The 18,638-nt window shown below is 38.5% G+C and overlaps 2 protein-coding genes across 5 annotated transcripts; one reads left to right on the top strand and one right to left on the bottom strand.

Annotated features, from left to right (window-relative positions):
• Positions 1-1,257: 1,257 nt before the first annotated feature.
• tm9sf5 (transmembrane 9 superfamily protein member 5) lies at positions 1,258-10,800 on the bottom strand. 2 transcript variants are annotated; one of them, XM_023421705.2, is made up of 18 exons: positions 10,517-10,800; positions 9,976-10,043; positions 9,782-9,875; positions 9,529-9,656; positions 9,214-9,343; positions 8,706-8,833; positions 8,449-8,563; positions 8,223-8,302; positions 8,006-8,111; positions 7,394-7,444; positions 6,908-7,040; positions 6,058-6,177; positions 5,875-5,932; positions 5,557-5,716; positions 5,290-5,441; positions 5,047-5,158; positions 4,554-4,725; positions 1,258-2,295 (listed from the first exon to the last, which is right to left on the bottom strand). In XM_023421705.2, exons 1-18 carry the CDS (start codon positions 10,652-10,654, stop codon positions 2,228-2,230), a joined length of 2,013 nt encoding a protein of 670 aa, XP_023277473.1. In that variant the 5' UTR covers positions 10,655-10,800; the 3' UTR covers positions 1,258-2,227. The 2 variants fall into 2 exon arrangements, with proteins under 2 accessions (XP_023277473.1, XP_023277474.1); XM_023421706.2 differs by lacking the exon at positions 7,394-7,444 and having other exon boundaries at positions 10,517-10,799.
• A 1,756-nt stretch (positions 10,801-12,556) lies between these two features.
• rbmx (RNA binding motif protein X-linked) lies at positions 12,557-17,996 on the top strand. 3 transcript variants are annotated; one of them, XM_087178069.1, is made up of 11 exons: positions 12,557-12,846; positions 12,953-13,078; positions 13,578-13,684; positions 13,765-13,930; positions 14,076-14,225; positions 14,345-14,462; positions 14,779-14,907; positions 14,995-15,086; positions 15,911-16,889; positions 17,527-17,619; positions 17,870-17,996. In XM_087178069.1, the coding sequence occupies exons 2-9, from the start codon at positions 12,970-12,972 to the stop codon at positions 16,225-16,227; spliced, it is 1,188 nt and encodes a 395-aa protein (XP_087034195.1). In that variant the 5' UTR covers positions 12,557-12,846; positions 12,953-12,969; the 3' UTR covers positions 16,228-16,889; positions 17,527-17,619; positions 17,870-17,996. The 3 variants fall into 3 exon arrangements, with proteins under 3 accessions (XP_087034195.1, XP_023277476.1, XP_023277475.1); XM_023421708.2 differs by having other exon boundaries at positions 14,076-14,219; positions 15,911-17,619; XM_023421707.2 differs by having other exon boundaries at positions 15,911-17,619.
• The last annotated feature ends 642 nt before the right edge of the window (positions 17,997-18,638 follow it).

Genomic DNA, 18,638 nt, shown 5'->3' with positions numbered 1-18,638 from the left:
TTTATGTATATATATATATATATATATATATATATTATTATTATTATTATTATTATTATTATTATTATTATTATTATTAATACTATTATTAGACTGTGATTGAGAAACAATTCACAGTGTATCAGACCTGACTGGAGTAGTATGGATTTGAGCCTTTGTTTATTCAACAGGTCACTGGAGAAATCCATAGTACAGTATTACAACTGACAATCAAACTTGCAAAATAAGTTTGCCAATGTTTCTCTGTAAAGACAAAGGGATACAGTGTGTCATACAATTTATCATCAAAAAAGAGAAAATTACGTTTTCAAGTGCTTTAAAACTACATATTTTTGTGATTTCTATTGTGCTTTTGTATTATTTCTGGTTGCATTATTCAACATCTAAAGTTGTCTGTTGTTTAATAAAAGTGAATTATATGTAGTGTTTGTAAAAGTGTTAAATTCAATTTCGCAGGTAGGTTTTCTCATAGTAAGCAAACGCTGGAGACTAAGTTGATCTTAGGTGTGTCGAGGTTTCTCATTGTCCACATCAACTAGTGCCTGGCTTTAGATATGAGCAGGATCTCATGTACTTAGATGGAGTCTATAGAGTCTCTGCATTTCACACCAGACAAAACAACGTTCTGTCTAACCTACAGACGTCCATGGAACTTTAGAGTAAGAAAATGATAGAAATCAAAGTTATGTTAGGATTATCTTTTGTTTTTGAACATCACCAGCTTGCCAGGAATGAAATGAAATTTAAACAAATGCCAGAGGTTCTTAATTCAAGGTTTTTGTGTATCTGTGGCAAAGTTCAACATTTTCAAAGTCAGAACAATAAAGTTAGTTAAGTTTACAGAAATTCATGAACATTTTGATGGAAATGTTTAAAATGTGCCAATGCTTGCTCCTGCCCTTATACTGTATATCTAGGGCTCATACCTGTGCAAATACAAAGACTACAATATGTGGAAAGGGGCGACTGAAGAGGGAGAATAAGATGTGGCCAAGAAATAGCACACTACAGTGCACATTGTCTGCATTAAATCATTAACTAGCAAGAGAATTCTTGCAATTATTATATATTCATCCTTACATCTCTGAGTATGCTTATTTGCTGTGTTTTGGTTTCAGCCGACTACATTAAACTATAGGTAGCAGCTGGACACTGCATCTATGGCTTCATGTCCAGACATGAAAAGTAAAGAACAAGGTTGAGTGAATGTTCATCTGTTCACTCTAGTGGCTCAAAGAAAAGAACATGGCCTTCATCTTGGATTAACTGCATTTATTTGTAAAAATGTTATCACCTTGGGTGATGACTCCACACTGCTCGAAGCAAAAGACAGCAGTATTTTATGTAGTTACAGTTCAGCAAACTGCTTATTAAAATCTAAAAGGGTGTATCTCAACGGTGCATATGTATTTAATCAGTAAATTCATGGACTGCGGTATGATCAGCTAGGTGAGGATCTCTCCTGTGGCCAAACATGTTAGGCATGTCACAGAGATCGTCCTTAATGTGCAACACACTGTAGTTGTAGCATATTCTTCGATGATACAGATGTGCTTCTTAACCAAGTGTGACCTTTGTTATTCAAACTTAAGTGTAGCCATCAAATACAAGAAAATGGACATGTGTCGTCGTAATGTCAGTGTTTTATATTGTTTCTGAACTACAATACAAGCTGATATTTTAAGGATTTACAGCCCAATCTTTACCTCAACAAGAAAAAGAAAAAAGAATGGAAAGTTTCATAAATGTGACAATCTTTAAGTAGCATTCTCTCACTCGCTCGCTCTGTACAGTATATGTACACAAAGGTTTTCATCATTACAATATAAGTAATGGCTGAAAAACAACATTTAGACATAATATAAAAGAAAAAAAATACAGAACATTTTACCTTCAGAGACTTAAAAACATTTCATCTTTTCTTGTTAAACCCACCAAAACAAACTGCTCATTAGATCATTGGAACCCCCACTGATTTTCAAGGCGCCACTCAACATATTACTGGTCAACAGTGAACAAAAAATTATATATATTTAAAAAAAAAAAAAAAAAGAGAAAACAATAGCAACATATGTTTAAAGCACAAAAGAGGACGGGCTCTGCTCTTCAGGTCTTTCCATTATAAATGATGGTTTCAATTCAGGTCCATACAGACCACTTTATCACACCGCCAGCACTGAAGAGGCCAGTGCTGCGACAGCAAGGAGTCAGTCTCTCCCTCAGTCCTCTAGTCCACTTTGACCACACTGTAGATCTTATTTACAAACCAGAAGCAGGCGAAGAAGCCAATTGTACCTGAGAAGAAAACATGTGACAGGTTAGAGGAATGATTTGATAAATGTTATTAAAAAAAAAAGATAAAAAATAAAGCAGAAATCAAGAAACGATATGTGGAACTAGCTGCCTTTGGGAATCTGTTTGGGACAAATATGAGTTAAGTGCAAAATTAATGAAAGGCCACATGGTCCTGAATTGAATGTCCTTCAGGAGGCATGGGCACAAAAATATATATATTCCATCCACTAGAAGCTTGAAAAATAACTTTTGACAGAGTTGAGACTGCAATCTCAACAACTGTGCAAAAAAACCCAGAACCAACACTTCATTTTGTCAGGGAAGAGAGCATATTTCTCTGAGCTCCACCAATGTTGAGAAACCAGATTGGTCAAAATCCTGGATCATTTCATCTGGGTATAAAAGTCCTATCTGACTGCTCAATGGGGGCCATGCAGCCCAATCCCGAATTAAGTTGTGATCAAAGTTGGGATGAGGTAAAAAAGAAAAAGACAGACAACAAAATAAAAATTTTAAAATGGGAAATGAGAGAGATTAGGATTATTTAGATCAAAACGGTGCAAAGGAGGGAAACTGATAATCTTTTCCTTGAATCCTTGGATTATTTCTTGGTGATAATCTTTTGACATCTCGTCCCCTTGCTACTTACAGCTCTGCCTTAAGATAGTGTCAAACAGTGCAGCAGTGACAAGCAGGGCTACAGGCTAACTTTCTTTTATCTGGCCTCATGACAGAATAACACCAGAAAGTATGTCATCATCTGACATCATGGTGAGCCTCATTTCTGGGCGACGTAAAGACTAGACGTGTATTTGCTGGTTATCTACCCCTGTATAATATCCTCTTTCCACACACATCCCTAGTCTCATCTGAGAGGGTGTGCAAGAGAGCTGGACAGGGTCGGACAGTGCCGTTACCATGTCAACAAATGTCAATCTTTGTGTCTTTTAACATAGAGACGAAACCGGCAACAATGTTCTGTTCATCCTGGCTTTGTGATGACGTGTGTCACGACGTACACAGATCTGCACAACCTGAGTCACACAGCTGGATTTTAAGTGCAAGCACAGAAAACTCGTCTAGACAGCATTGGTCAGGAATCCTGAGTGCATATAGACTTATTATCTTCCATGGCAACCAGTGCATGTGGTGCCTGTATCTTTTGATCTACAGAACAAAAAGAACCAAAAAATAAATAAATAAAACAAGGCTCTGGTTTGTCAAATCAAACCATAGATAGTAGATTTGACCCAAATAAGTCTGCAAAACTAGATCTGACCAAGAGGGACTTTGAACATTCCAGTCTCATTTCACAAAGTCTCTCTGATTTTCATTAAACTTCAAACAGATTTAAAAATGACAGTTCAAATGGGACCCTTGCACATAAATGCTCTTTAGCTTCATTTGACATAGTGCTTTTGTACTGCCGATAGAGAAATAAGAAGGCTGAGGCTTGGCTTCTGCTAAATGATAAGCAAACAATTGTTGCACAATAGTTTAGTGACTACTTCCTGGTGGAGTATGTCATAGGAACAGGATAGAGATCCTGAATCTTCCCTCTACAATCCAGGTGACATTAGCTGGTACTTTGTAACCACTGAGCAAACAATACCATTCATATCTATAAATCTACACACCCCTTTCTGCCTCTGATATACAGGACGCTACTTCCCTGAGCTTCTTCAGTGGTCATAAAAAAAAAAAAAAAAAACACTGCAGTGAACCAATTTTTTTCAACAATGCATATAATATATATAGATGATCATTTGTGTTTTGTGAGCTCCAAAACATAAAGCAACAAATCACAATATGATATCCAGGTATCATTGCAATATGTCAAGAGAAGCAGGATACTTTAAGAGCTGACAAGTCACTTAACTCAAAAGCCCCTTTTACACATCCTGTTCAATGCTGTAATGTTGGACCTTCAATTCAACTCCTCGTTCTATATAACAGGTACGAACACAGAATGCGGGGGCATTGTCATTCCTCCTTTATCCCAGCAGCGGAGGTAGTCACAGAGCCAAAACGGCGTCTGTGTAAAAGGGAGAGCAAGCATGGCAAGCCAGACGCTGTTGTGTTACAAGTCACGCCTCTGATGCTGGAATGCAGGCATGTTATCTAAAAATCACACACGGGGAGGGCATTTTGCGAGCTTCGTTTGCATCAGTGTAAATAAGCAAAGGCAACATAACAAGTGTTCTTCTTAATGTCAGTATAGCAGGATCTCTGTAAAAAGGGGGGGGCTAAAGCCTCACCTGTGAAGAGGAAGAAGATAAGGACCATAATCATAGTATATCCAAAGTAGAGGAAGGTGCTGGCTGCTCCAATTATTTGCAGCTTCGAGAAGAAGTAATGCACAGCATAGATGAACAGATAGACTGCTGTGAAGCCGCTGGTCAGGAAGGAACGCCACCACCAGTGGTAGTCCTGGACACATGACAAAAGATGACATGTTAGGATTCAGCATATGAGGATGGATCAAATTAAGTCTGGCCCAGGAGAGAAAAACAGGCATAAGTAAGCCTCATTGGTGTTGATACAGTCATACGCTATGCAAAAATATTAATAGCTTTCATGTATTTGGCTGTATACAGCTCTACACTCCTGTGCCTGAAAAATGTGGGAATGAAGGTAAGATATGCAGAAAATGTGAAATGATCTTTTTGACTTTGGGTTTACTTTAATGAAATCCATTGTTATAAACTAAAGTTTGATGAAAGAGACAAAGTTCTCTGAATATTCAGGTACCTCAGCACATAGGTGGAAGTAGCAGAGCAGAATTGTGGCCTCAGAGCAGGTGATGAGTAGAATAATGAAAACCAGGAACAGGAACCCGAACATATAGTACATCTGATGAGACCTAAAACACAAACACATACATATGAACCTATAGGAGACAACATTAGACAAAGAGCAACACCCTGCTCTAAAGACTACCAGTCATTCAGGAGTTCCTGACAATCAGGAAAAACAGCATTCCTTTATTCTTACCAAATGCTGTTGAGAATGAAAAATAGCTGGATGAAGATGCAGCCAAAGGGCAGGATGCCACCCATCACAATACCAGGGATAGGTTTTGTAAAGAAAGATTGCTCAGGAATTTGACGGGGGATCTGGTTTGTTCGCACTGGTTGCTCAATTGCCTGCACAGGTCCAGAAAAAGAGATCAAATTATTACATTTCAAACACACATACATTTAATCTACAAATCAATCATTTCAAGTTATACATATTAATAAACTAGGAGGCCTAACTCACAGGTTTCTTGAATCCAAAGTAGGCACCAACAAAGGTAAGGGGCACTGAGATTCCAAACCACAGCGCCAAAATGGCCACCAGAGTGCCAAAGGGGATTGCTGCTGAGGAACCCTCCACCCAAAGGATCAGGTTCATCAGGAAGAAGTCCGCAAACACAATACTAGGGAAGAGAGATGAACAAAGGACAATGACACAAGGAAAAAGATCACGAGAGGGCGTGTACAGTGCAACATGTCAATCATGCACTCATGGACAGAAATTAAGTACAAAGATGAAACAAACGAACAAAAGCTAAGCAAATGTAGCAAGTGAGCTTACCCTGGGCACAAGAGTGCTGTCAGCAAGACGTTTGTCTTCCACTTTTCACCTCCAAAAGCTGAAAATAGAAAAAGAGATGGATGAGAATATCATTATAAAAAGACCACATAGACTGTAGCTCTGTCTGTGTCAACTGTTTAGACTGAAATTAACTTTGCAGTCAGGTTTTCACTGGACACTTACTTTTGTAAAGGCGTGCAGACACATAGCCAGCAGGTGTTCCCAGCAGAACCCAGAGGACCACAGCACATGTCATGAGAGCCCCTCTGTTGGCTGGTGACAGGAAACCCAGGCAGGCCAGGACTGCAGTGGACAAACAATTATTAGTTGACTCATTCAGACATACCACCACTACTGCAAATTAACTACTGAAACATCAATGCAAAGACAGCGTTTAATGCCACTCTCCTCTTAGTCTGGTAGTACTGCTATCTGCTAACTTCACACAGTAAAACCTAATATAGAAAAATATTAAATTGGCTCAAAAATGTATATGCCTCATATGCAAGTCAGTATATTGTAAAGGCTCACACAGATGGATCTTCAAACTTGTTCTGAAGGTGGAAATATTTTTCACTTGAATTATTCTACTAGCCGTGATGGCAAAATAAAGATCTGGTGAGCAAATTAAATGAGGTTTGTATTGGGGATCGGAGCTAAGCTTTAACTTGCATTATCTTGCATTATCTTGCTAGTTTCACATGTCTATTTTAATTTAGTTTTCACATGCAATCTGTTGTAATGTTCAATATACAAAACTAATTGATATCTATTCAGTATCAGCATTTTGGTTATCAATAACAAGGCAGCCTCTTAGTTTATACTGACTGCAAAAAATACTGTAACTGATTGATGTTCTGCTGTTGTGTTTGCAAAAGAAAATGTAACATATTTTCCAATCATTGATAAACTGTATATGTGCAACAAAAAGGAAAAGTGGGACTAATTATAGTTCATAAGAATGAATCTCTATTTCAAGGTATGTAACTAACACCTGTATTACATATTAAGCCTTATGTAAAATATTCCTTACAGAGTGTGATGAATGTCATGATGAAGATCTGGGTGCCCTGTCCAAGGAACACAGACAACAACATGCCTTTCCTCGGGGGACGGAAAACATCCCCATGCACCTGCTTCCACCCCGACTCCTCCTGTGCATCCTCCTGCGGGATGGCAGGACAACGATAAAGCAACAGTCACAATCAAGGAATTACTTAACATTTCCAAATAATAAAAGGTTAACCAACCACCAATCAGTGCATACGACCTCATAATCTCACACCTGCCAGCAAAGCAAAATACGGTGAAGACTGAGAAAATTCAATTGACCAAAAGCTGTACATTTTGGTGTGAAAAACTCCTTATTAATTTCTTAGGTATAAGCCCCTTTCTTGAAAATTGTATGTTTGAAAAAGTATCCACACCCCATTTTGCATGTTGTGCTATGTGGCACACCCAAACACCAGATTTAATAACCACAAATAGTTTTGTTCAAAACGGTTTTCGATAAGCTTACATAGGGTAGAAGGAATTTTTCCTTTGTCGATGGAAGCTTTATCAAGTCTGCCTGTGAAATGTAACACAATATATATAATTCTGGGTACTGTGCAACTGGTATGTTAGGTGGTATGATAACCAGCAGAATTAAAGCAATAGCCATATAACTGTGAAAAAAAAATGACCAGTAAACACTCAGTTAAAGCAAATGAATTCCTCAGCCTCCAATTTAGTGAGTTTCGGGTAAATTCTAATAATTTCATTATCCACCGTGGGGAAAAAATTAGAAGCACAAAACATTAAATAACCCTTTAAATCCCAATAACATAAACTCAATAATGTATGGTCATCTAGCTAAAGACAAGGCTGTACGCCAAAGTTCCTGGAAAACGGTTTGCTTAAGAATATTAGGTTTTCCACAAAAACGATATACACTACTTTAAATAGTTCATTTTCATGGTGACAACATAGTATCCTGCAGTACACAAACAAAACGACAGCTAATCAGATTCAATCTGTAACCTTAAGAGTAATCTCTGTTTTTGTTTTCTTTATAACAAATGCATCTACAAGAAGTCTTAATGTGTACGCTACATTCATACACACATCTGGAGCTCAAAAATGTTTTTACCTGGTCCACCTGGTTGTATCTAGCAATGTCCTTGTGCAGGGTTCTCAGCATGATCATTGCAACCATGCCAGACAGGAAGAGGACAATGACCAAGGAGTTCATAATACTGGAAAAATACACGAGACATACCATGGCATCAGCTAACAAGCATCAAGAACCACAGAGTTTTAGGAGGAAAGGGTTTCTATGGTGTACAATGTGAAAAATGTCCTCATACCTAAACCACTGGATGTTGGTGTGAGGCATGGAGACCAGGATGTAGTCCCACCTACTGGCCCACTTGATTGCATTGTTTTCCTGTTAAAAGGAAGTAAATGTATTGGTAAAAACACTGAACACAAAATTTAGTTTTTCTCATTCTCATTATTCCTTGGAAATTGTTATGCATTAGTTGCATATAATTTGTTATATAATTCAATTGGTCCTACAGTTTGGAGGCCTACCTCAAATGTGACAGAGTAGGTGTAAACTACTGAGACATCACTATTAAACTCTCCAGGGACCTCCATCGGGTTGGTTCCATCACAGTTTGGGTTTTTCTCATCTTGATGTTTGATACTGTTGCACACAAAACACACAAAATCATTGAGGTAAGACTATTCAGTCATTCAGTTGCAGCATGTTGAGGTAGATTAGACATGAATCAAAGGATGAAAAGGTGAAATCATATTTACTGTATCTACTATGAACCAACATTTACCTCTTTGGCTCCAGGGTGGCAGCAACCAGCCGAGCCCCTCTCCATCCTTCTGTTTCTCCATTGTGGAAAGTGATCCTGATGTCCACATGGTTGAAGACGTAAAATGTATTCTTCTTGTTGAACTCGGACTGAAAAATATAAAAAATTTTACTCAATATCAGGTACTCTGATTCTTCTGTGCAATATTTGTAAACAAACATCTATGTGTTGCTAAGTATCTTTTATACTGAAATTGTCTAATTCAAAGAATTTTATAAAATGACTTCCAACTTCACCTTCATACTGCTTACATCGATTGTATTATTCTGTAAATGTATGGCCCGATCTGATGTCATGTTTAAGACTTTGCTAAAGGATCAAATACTGTTTGAGACACCTTTGACAAATCAGAGGATCCTGGGTAACTGAGTATATCAGAATGAGGACCACTTCACTTGTAGATGACCACTTGGGTAATATTTATCATGTTAAGTGGAGTACAAACTCAAAGACAGAAAGCACGACTCACATTGATGACACAAGCATCTTTAGGTCTGCCGTCTGGCGTAACGAGGCAGCCAATTGGGAAGCCCGGGTTGCAGTACTTCTGACCATCTTCCACATCATAGCACCATGTCACTGGCATGTTGTCAATGATCCTGAAGAAATAATTTGTTAACCTCAATAACGTTCTTGATCTCTGTCTTCTGTCAGTGTTCATGACAATTTGCTGACAATTTTCCTTTACTGCTGTCATCCATCTTTCAAACAAAATGCCCATACTACTAATGCTGTAACTCACAAATAAAGAATTTCAGTACACTGCAGTGCATATTTTACTAACCAGTGGTGTTGATAGTTCAGCTGCATCCCCATCTTGAGAAAATCCAGTTTGGTTGCATCCTCCTGGGTGCCTTTCTTGTAGTTTTTTGTGCACACTGCTTTGCATTTAACATCTTGTTTAAAGTTGAACTGTAAAATACAGATGAGAGTGGTGTTGCATCAAGAGAGTACATAAACAAATTGGGCTGATATGGAATCAAAAATAAGCAACACTGTAACCTTCATGCAGGCTTAGATTTACAAGTAACACACACCTTGTATGGTGAAGACTCAATTCTTTCACCAAACAGCACCTGTCCAAGGTTCTCAGAAGGCCTCATTTCCTTGGCATCTTTGCAGAAGTCGAACCTTTAACAAATTCACAAAATGTGAGGATTATAATAAAGCTGGAAAATGTATATACAGCCATTCCAGAAATTGCATTAAGCAAAAACTAAATAATACTTACACGTCATACTCATAAGGCAGGACTGACTCCACTGAGTCTAAGCGATTGACAAACAGCTGAATCACTGTCTGTAAAAAAAAAAAGCAAAAGCACTTTGTTTATCAGTCTATGTTTGTCTCACGAGCTGAATCTACGGGTAAAACCTGCCAAAACCTGTGCTACGAGTGCTGAGAAGTTAACAGGCCAAGAGCTGCCATTATTTGAATCGGTAGTAATGTGCTACTGCCAACGGTCTCATGCTAGGCTGGCGAAAAACCCGACACATCTGAAAGTATATACGTATATATATATTTATTTTTCCCCTTAGCAATGTCAGCCAGCGCTAAAACAAAAACAAATAAGATAGTGGTACATCAGAGTATTATTCCAGTGTTACGGCTCCAGGTAATAGCCGGGGCCTACCTAGGGCACTGGCTTGCTAGCAAGATTAAGGAAGATAGCAAATTTATATATATATGTACATATATACATGACAATTACAACTTCAGCAGAATATCCACTACGTTTGATAAGTATTGTGTGTTTTATGATTTCACCATACCTGGCAATCTTCACCACCTTTGCTGTCTTCACAAAAACTCACTGGGGCTAAACCCGGAAGATAAAACGCCGAGCACGAACATAAATACGAGACCAACGAATAAACCAGCACAAAACCGAAGTGTATCCGCCTCTTCATTTTATCACGGTTCTTCGAAGATTTTATATACGTATGTGAAAGGAGAGTATTGTAGGGGGGAAGAGAATGTTCGCTAGCTTTTAACGGTTGGCTAGGTCCGTCTACTCGGGACGCAGTGGCTAAGCTGACCTGCCAGCATCGATGACGTCCAACTATGTGTCAGCCACAAGATTAACACCGGAAGTTAAAGGTTTCACCTTCGGAATAAAAACGCATTCTATCCTCTAAACTACACACATAACAAAGTCATGCTTATAGCTGTTTTTCTGGACGCATAAATGATTCAAAGGTATATTGTGTAAAAACATAGATTATATACACGATTATAAATTATTACATTTTCAAATTTAGCAACATGTACCTTGACAATAGTTTTATTTTGAAAGTTATAAAATCGGATGCCATGTTTTACTCTGACACACTTGACATCATGGAAGTAACACTGACGTTGCTTATCCATACTTCCATAAAGATATTTGTTTTCTTGTAAGAACAACTATTTTTACTTTACGCTGCACAAAAGTTAGACAAACAGTTTAACAAATATTAGCACATGAAACATATATAGTGGCAGTTGTACGAAACAAAAAAATAAAAGAGGGAGGTAATTACTTTGAGATAATATATGCTAATTTTAAAGATCATTGTAAAAAGCGACTGAACAGGTTGGAAAACAGGACCGGCAACATCCGCAGTGGCATGCAAATATGTGGGTGCACCTTGGGCATTCTGAAGTGAAAAGAAGTAAACACAAAATATAGCCTACTAACCACCCTTACAGCAGATGTGCTGACTTAAACTTTTGCACGTGCCACAGTTACTGTTCATTTTTAAGTGCATGGGATAAAAGGTAACTGCATTATCATTTGAAGAGAGGCTCGTTTTTTAACGTATATTTGCTGCAGGGGTTGCATTTATTCTTTTCACCTCAAAAATCAGCAAAATATGTCAATCGCCCAGGGATGCCCAAACTTTTGCATGCTACAAACAGATATCTTCATTTAAGTGGACAAATGTAGTGTACAAGAACAAGTAGTAGCCCACTGGTGTATTCTTACAAAGCTACTTGAGCACCCACACAAATATTCCACTTCATTACAGTTAAGTGTTTATATTATATTTTTGACTCCACTACATTTTGCTGAAAATAAAAATCACTGTTTAACCTTTAACTATTGTTAAAGATTAACTACCCAACAGAAGTAGTTAATATCAGCTCCACCTTGACTAGCCGTATCAAAATGCTGCTTACATGTTAATGCTTCAGTAGCTTGATAATCCAAAATATGTCTTCCACATGTTTGCTAATAAAAACAATGTTACATTCACGAAACTGATAACATACATATCACCCCATTGGATATGCTCTCACAGTTGCTTGATACTGTGCCGTCCATGAAAAAATGAAAATTTAGGTATGGTAGAATCTGTACCAGGAAAGAATATATCGCCTGAACAGGTCAAACAACCTAACTGAGATTAAGAACCTGATTTTTGAATAATTGATTAAATCGATGTAATGAAATCTTTACTTTTGCAACATCACAATTAGTTTAGAGTTGTGAAATGAATTGACTTTTCAGTGAAGTAGGAGACATAAACTTTTAAAAAGGAAATATTCATAGATTCTGGAGTAGACATAACTTTAGTAAATTTGCCAGGTAATATAACTTGTTGTGGAATAAACACATCAAACATTAATACCTGTTTAAAGCTGAGTATTTTTACATGTCTTATAAGATGTCTGGATGGGATCTTGAAGTAAAGGAACGTTTGAATTTATTCATGCTACAGTCCAAAACTGTAGAGAATAAAATCATCTTTATTCGCGGTTTTGGACTGTAGGTGGCAGTGTTACACTGTGAAGCATCTCCGGTCTACCGGAAGCAGAACGGAAGAAGAAGGAGGAGAGGGGCGGGAGAGCAGCCGTTGTTCACTGTATTTACCTAAAGTGGCGGCGTAGTGCAGTTAGGTAGCCGCTAACTGCTTGCATCTATACTTAGAATAAATTGCATTGTAGTGTTGTTATTTGTGTTTTAAAAGTAGCGTTAGCAACATTAGTAAAACTCAATTGTTACATTAGTAGCTGGAATACTTGCTAGCTAGCGTTAGCCAAGTAACTAACTACAACCGCTGGCACGTTTATCGCCATTTTGCGCATTCAACAGTCCAAGACTTTCGCCAGCAGTAAGGTAATAGCCACAGAAATGTCTGGATGCCAATGACAAATACAATGTTGTGTGCTTGTTTTCAGTGCTCAAAACCCAGCTATTTTATACGTCCCTCCTTTTGTTGCAGGTGGTGGATCTTGCAGAATGGCAGAGGCAGACCGACCAGGGAAGCTCTTCATCGGGGGACTGAACACGGAGACCACCGAGAAGGCCCTGGAGCAGTACTTCAGCAAATATGGCAGGATTGTAGAAGGTGTGAATTGGGCCTCTGTTGGCCATTTCATTCTCAGTTCTTACCGTAGTTAAGTCTGGATAAGATATTGAATGTTGTAAATGCAACACTGCTTGAGGTATTTGGCAAGTTGCTCAATTTTTGCTGATCCACTATTTGAATGTGTGCCCCAACTTGGCTGTAATTGCAAAGGTACCCAATGTTTGGTTTGGTGAGTTTCATTGGAGCACAATTACCTAATTTTTGACTTGATTCCAAATGATTGATTACAATAACATTGAAATTGAGTCTGGAAAGAAGCAAACCTCTGAACCAAGAATGGAAGGGTTAGTTAAAACGGAAAAGGACGAGCCTCTCAGTGACAGATAGTAAAAAGGGTGTATTAATAAGAGCATGTCTGTACAACTTAAATTGTTGTAGAATATGTAACTGTTGTACCATTGTCAGACAAAGATGTAATCAGCATAAACTATTAGTCACAGTGCAGACACTCTCCTCACTCCTAATTTCTTCATTTCAGTCCTCTTGATGAAGGACCGCGAAACAAACAAATCAAGAGGATTTGCGTTTGTTACTTTTGAAAGTCCAGCTGATGCAAAGGATGCAGCGCGTGAGATGAATGGAAAGGTAGGTACTGTCTTTTAATCAGCCACAGTCTTCCAAGAGATCTCCTTGAGATTATATAATTTTTAATTCTTCTACCACAGTCTCTTGATGGCAAACCTATCAAAGTGGAGCAAGCTACAAAGCCTCAGTTTGAGAGTGGTGGCAGACGAGGACCTCCACCCATGCACTCTCGCAGTCGGGGTCCACCTAGAGGCCCCCGTGGTTCTAGGGGAGGCCCTGGTGGTATGAGGGGCCCGCCATCCAGAGGTAATTTTTTTGGTTAATTTTATCATATTTATACAAAATTATAGTACATGTATAAGAGTAAAACAATGTTGTTAAATGTATTTTTTTCATAATACTTATTTTTGAGCTTGGTGTATTAATATTTTCATTTCTTGTCTGTGAAAAGACTATTATGATAATTCAGGGAGTGGAGAAACCTTCTTCAAAGGGATGTCATCCAGAGGCCCCCCTCCGATGAAGAGAGGACCCCCGGTACGTAATGGAGGCCCCCCACCCAAGAGGTCTGCCCCATCTGGTCCCATGAGCAGACGTAAGTGTGAGGAAATTCTGTTGATTCTTATCTCAATTCAATTCCTGCAAGGACCTAAATGAGTTGCTTGTATCTTAGGGTTGTGTGGTGATTAATGAGCCAGTTTGTCATTGCTTTATATATAGCACCCATGTCAAGGGACAGGGATCCCTATGGTCCGCCCCCTCCTCGCAGAGACTCCATGATGTCCAGGAGGGATGATTATCCATCACCAAGAGATGATCATTACAACTCAAAAGACAGGTGGGGCATTTTTTATTTGGTTACATTAGACAGTCATGTGAAACTATTTGAAAAACTTTTTGCATTTGATGAGATTAAAAAAAAAATGTTTTTGAAATGTCGACTGCACACTCTACTTACAATTTATAAATTACTTTAATGGAATTATAAAAAAGTTCACTGCTACTGCATAAACCTTGGGCTCAAAAAAATGAGTCATCTGAAATTTGATATATTCTAATTTTGAGGATAATCTTAATTTTGTTGTCAGTTACCCAATGAAATATTTATATTTAATTGGTTACAGCTCTGCAGTTAATTGTGGTATGTTTCACAGCTACTCCAGTCGGGATTATAATTCCAGAGATTCAAGGGACTATGGTCCTCCTCCCAGAGATTACTCATACAGAGAGTACTCCAATTCCAGTTCCAGAGATGACTACGGCTCAATGTCAAGAGGATACAGGTACGTGTCTAAGTTGATACAAAAAGTAAAAAAAAAATGGATCATATCATACCTGGTTATCTAATAACAATTTTTCCTATAATGTAGTGATCGCGACGGTTATGGGGGAGGCCGGGAACCTAGAAGCTATATGGACCGTCCGAGTGGTGGCTCCTACCGAGATTCATATGATGGTTATGGTAAGATATGACTCCATGAGTGTAATAAACTAAAGATAACCACTGTGGCACGAAGAAGAGCTGCACAAATAACCAACCAAATCATAGCATTGATTGCCGCAATCTACAGTCACAAGAAGCTGCAGTTTCTCCCATCCCCAGTGGAAATGGCATTGCAGACAGCCTCTTTAAACTTTTTTCCTCTCCCTTTGCTGCATTCCTGGCCTGCAATCCTAATTTTCATATTTTCATGCTCCAAGAAATATATAACTATTGGAATCTCAACTTCAAAACAAAATTATATTCAACACCTGTGTCCATACCACAGTCTCTATTACCGCGGCATTCATCAAAAGCATCAGTATTTGTGGCAATCATGCAGAAATAACACAGAATCTTAAAGTGCCCCAGAGAGTTTGCAACCATAAGGAACCCCAAAATGTCCATGGAAACATCTGTTGACCACTCAGTATGTGTTGGCTAGCAAAGCTCTCCCTCAAGGAGTAACCTTCACAAAACCATCAAGACAACTCTGAAAACCTCGTCCTTAACCTGCAGTTCTAACTCTTGGATCTCTAAAAGGAAAATGGCTTCTCAAATCAATGGCATGCTGAAATGGGTAACACTGCCCATTTATTCCCTGTGCTTGGATATATTACTGCCCATATCAACTAAATATCCATGTTCAATTTAAGACCAATAACATGATGGGACATTTATATATGTCATCCATTAAATTTATTTGTCACATAATGAATTCTATTGGCAAAAAAATGAGCACTTGACAGTGCAAGAAAATGTTTAAAATTAAACCTTGCCAATTACCTGACCCATTGACCCTGCAGGTAACTCTCGCAGCGCCCCACCCTCACGGGGCCCCCCACCATCCTATGGTGGAAGCAGTGGAAGCAGTCGTTACGATGACTATGGCAGCAGTTCCCGGGATGGCTATGGCAGTCGTGACAGTTACCCCAGCAGTCGGAGTGACCCATATCCACCTAGCCGTGGTGAGCGAATGGGCAGGCAGGAGAGGGGCCCAGCTCCCCCTGTTGAGAGAGGCTACCCTCCTCGTGATTCGTACAGCAGCTCAAGTCGTGGAGGGCCACGTGGTGGCCGTGGTGGCAATCGAGCCGATAGAGGAATGGCACGCAGCAGATACTGAACTGGACTTGGAAATCACATTCAAGCAAACGTTAGTCTCCGTGCACACAACACGTGTTTTGGAAGAAATCTGACGACAAGACAATTTAGCCATGTCTAAATCTGTGGAATATGAAGCTTAGCTTTGAATTGTATCTTGACTTTCCCAGTTTTTTTATGTGTAAAAGTTTTTTTGTTTTTTGTTTTTTTTAGTATTTCTCTTGCTCATGTAACAGTACAGTTACCAAGTGAGTGTTAGTTTTTGTACATTCAGTGCTGTTGGAATCTGCAATGCCCTATAAGTCTGGCTTTCCTACTCTAATAAAGCTTTTAGTTGTACTTGACCACTGCTCATCGATTTTCCAAACAAGATCAGCGACAGTAAGATGAATGTTAAGTAACAACATGATCTCCTTTACAAAGCTGTCTGTAAAACTTGGGTGAATCTCTGCTCGTGCTATATAAATAGCCGAGTGACTTGAGTTCATTCTTGTGTTAAGAATGAAGAATGTACTTCGAACTGGACGCTACTGTTTTGAAGGGTCAGGCAAATGTTACTGTCAAAATGTTCCAATGTAGTTTCCTTGGCAATGGATCCATCACCCTAGAGCCATTTGATGGCATGCAACGACAAAACCAAAGGCAACAACAACCAAATGCAACTCGACCGATAGTCAACAGCTGGTAAGCAAAGCAAACCTCTTTGTTTCTCATCTGTAAATGAGTTTCTCATTGTCCTGTATTGCAATCTCCACTCAAAAGGGTGATATTCAAGACAACTTTTGCCTCAGGGGACAAAAGAAAAAAAAAAAAAAAAAAGGAGGTCGACTGAGCGAGCCTTTTTCATTGTAGTTCGTTTTCAGCAGCTAAAATTTTCAAAAGTGCGCAACATCCCAAGACATTTCATCCCTTTTCAACAATGAAAGCTTTAACGGCCATTTTGCCTACTGAGCCCTCAAAACAATGCCCTTTTTTGCCTAACCAATCATCCAACCTCAATAAAATGATTGGCAACTGTGCATTATTTAAATCATAGGTAAAAACGTCTAATAATTTGTAAGAAGTTTCTTTGGTAAAAATTAAGAGCCATTTTTTTTTTTTAATTGAAAGCCATTTTCTCAGTTTCAAAACCTTTTCAACAAGCATGCCAATTCAAACAATGGAGACCTCTGGGAGAACACCATCGTCCTAACTGCCAAACTGGAAACAATCACTGAAGCAATTTCGCTGTCGGACCAAGGACTACAATATCATTTTCAGATATTTTATGAATACATGATTAAAACGAGGGCAACTTGTTAATTTTATATTCCAATTGCAGGATGAACATCCCTCCAAGGCAACTGCCCTTGCAACATACCTGAATTGTGTCGTCAAGTTGTTGGACCAATGAAACCACACTGCACCAATGCAGGTATGCCAACTAGAGTAATTATTTCTTAACTATCTGTATGTTTTGAAAAATCAGAGAAGTGTATGACTGAAAGGTATCATGACCTAAGTTTTATAATTTTATAATGAATACAATAAAGTGTTTGCAAATGTGATTTTTGAAAACAAAATGTTAAAAGTAGCCACTGTGATTGTGGTATATTTGAGTTTATTACTGCAAAATTAAACTGTTGATGTGTAATCAGTTGTTTTTCATGTTTACTGTATTTCAGATGCTGGCACAGGAGAGAGCAGGTTGAATCTCTTCAAGTGGAGCAACATGTTGAAAGTGGGAAGAACACAAGCTGAGAATTTGCTCGAATTCAGTTTTTGGTGTTTTCAATAAAGACTTTAAAAAGAGCTTTGTTCATTCTTAGTATTGTCTTAACATGAAAGAAGAATGCAAAGAGCACAATTCTCTAGAAAGGTATTTTAGATGTTAGTGTAGTTATCTTTTTAAATGGAGCTGAGATATCTGTGGTACCTGGTTGGTGTTTGTTAACGGTGTCTTTATAAACTCAATTGTAATAGAGCTTTTGTACCATTACAAAAGCTCTATTAAAATTGCGTTTATAAAGACAGAAGATAAGCATTTACCACAACTTTTTATTTTTTTTTTTAGAGCTATTGAGGCAATCACATAATTTCCTCCTGCAAATATTCAGTCAACATACATTACTCATGGGTGGACATTGCAATAGTCATATAGCTTGTATTGCTGTGTCAAACTTCAGCATGACCCATTTTGCATCAGAACTTTAAATCTCACTACATGGTATGGATGGACTGTCAATAATGACTTGCATATCGGACCTGCTGGTCACATAACCTGAGTCATTCCTACAGTAGCAGTAGGTGTTTCCTGATCCTTGTTGCATTTTAACTTGTAACATAATATTATAGAAAGTGCCCTCAGTCAGCATGTGCCACTTTGCAGAGGAAAAAGACCGCTGTCTATTGTTAAGGTGCTTGTTTGCCAGTAGGGGTGATCATCAGTTTTGT

This window comes from Seriola lalandi, unplaced genomic scaffold (assembly GCF_002814215.2).
Source record: "Seriola lalandi dorsalis isolate HSWRI2012SDOR001 ecotype SW California unplaced genomic scaffold, Sedor1 jcf7180002054673, whole genome shotgun sequence".
In the NCBI taxonomy this organism is placed as follows: Eukaryota; Metazoa; Chordata; class Actinopteri; order Carangiformes; family Carangidae; genus Seriola; species Seriola lalandi.
Note: the sequence above shows the minus strand (reverse complement) of the source record. Positions and strands in the feature narration are given on the sequence as shown.

What these genes read in the sequence shown, in the direction of transcription:
- rbmx (XM_087178069.1), top strand. Translation starts at nt 12,970, where the DNA reads ATGGCAGAGGCAGACCGACCAGGGAAGCTCTTCATCGGGGGACTGAAC. An exon ending in ATATGGCAGGATTGTAGAAG is followed by an intron (nt 13,079 to 13,577) that starts GTGTGAATTGGG and finishes TCTTCATTTCAG; the next exon opens with TCCTCTTGATGAAGGACCGC. An exon ending in CATTACAACTCAAAAGACAG is followed by an intron (nt 14,463 to 14,778) that starts GTGGGGCATTTT and finishes TATGTTTCACAG; the next exon opens with CTACTCCAGTCGGGATTATA.
- tm9sf5 (XM_023421705.2), bottom strand. Translation starts at nt 10,654, where the DNA reads ATGAAGAGGCGGATACACTTCGGTTTTGTGCTGGTTTATTCGTTGGTC. An exon ending in ACTTCCACCTATGTGCTGAG is followed by an intron (nt 4,726 to 5,046) that starts GTACCTGAATAT and finishes TCATGTGTCCAG; the next exon opens with GACTACCACTGGTGGTGGCG. An exon ending in TATCTTCTTCCTCTTCACAG is followed by an intron (nt 2,296 to 4,553) that starts GTGAGGCTTTAG and finishes TTTTCTTCTCAG; the next exon opens with GTACAATTGGCTTCTTCGCC.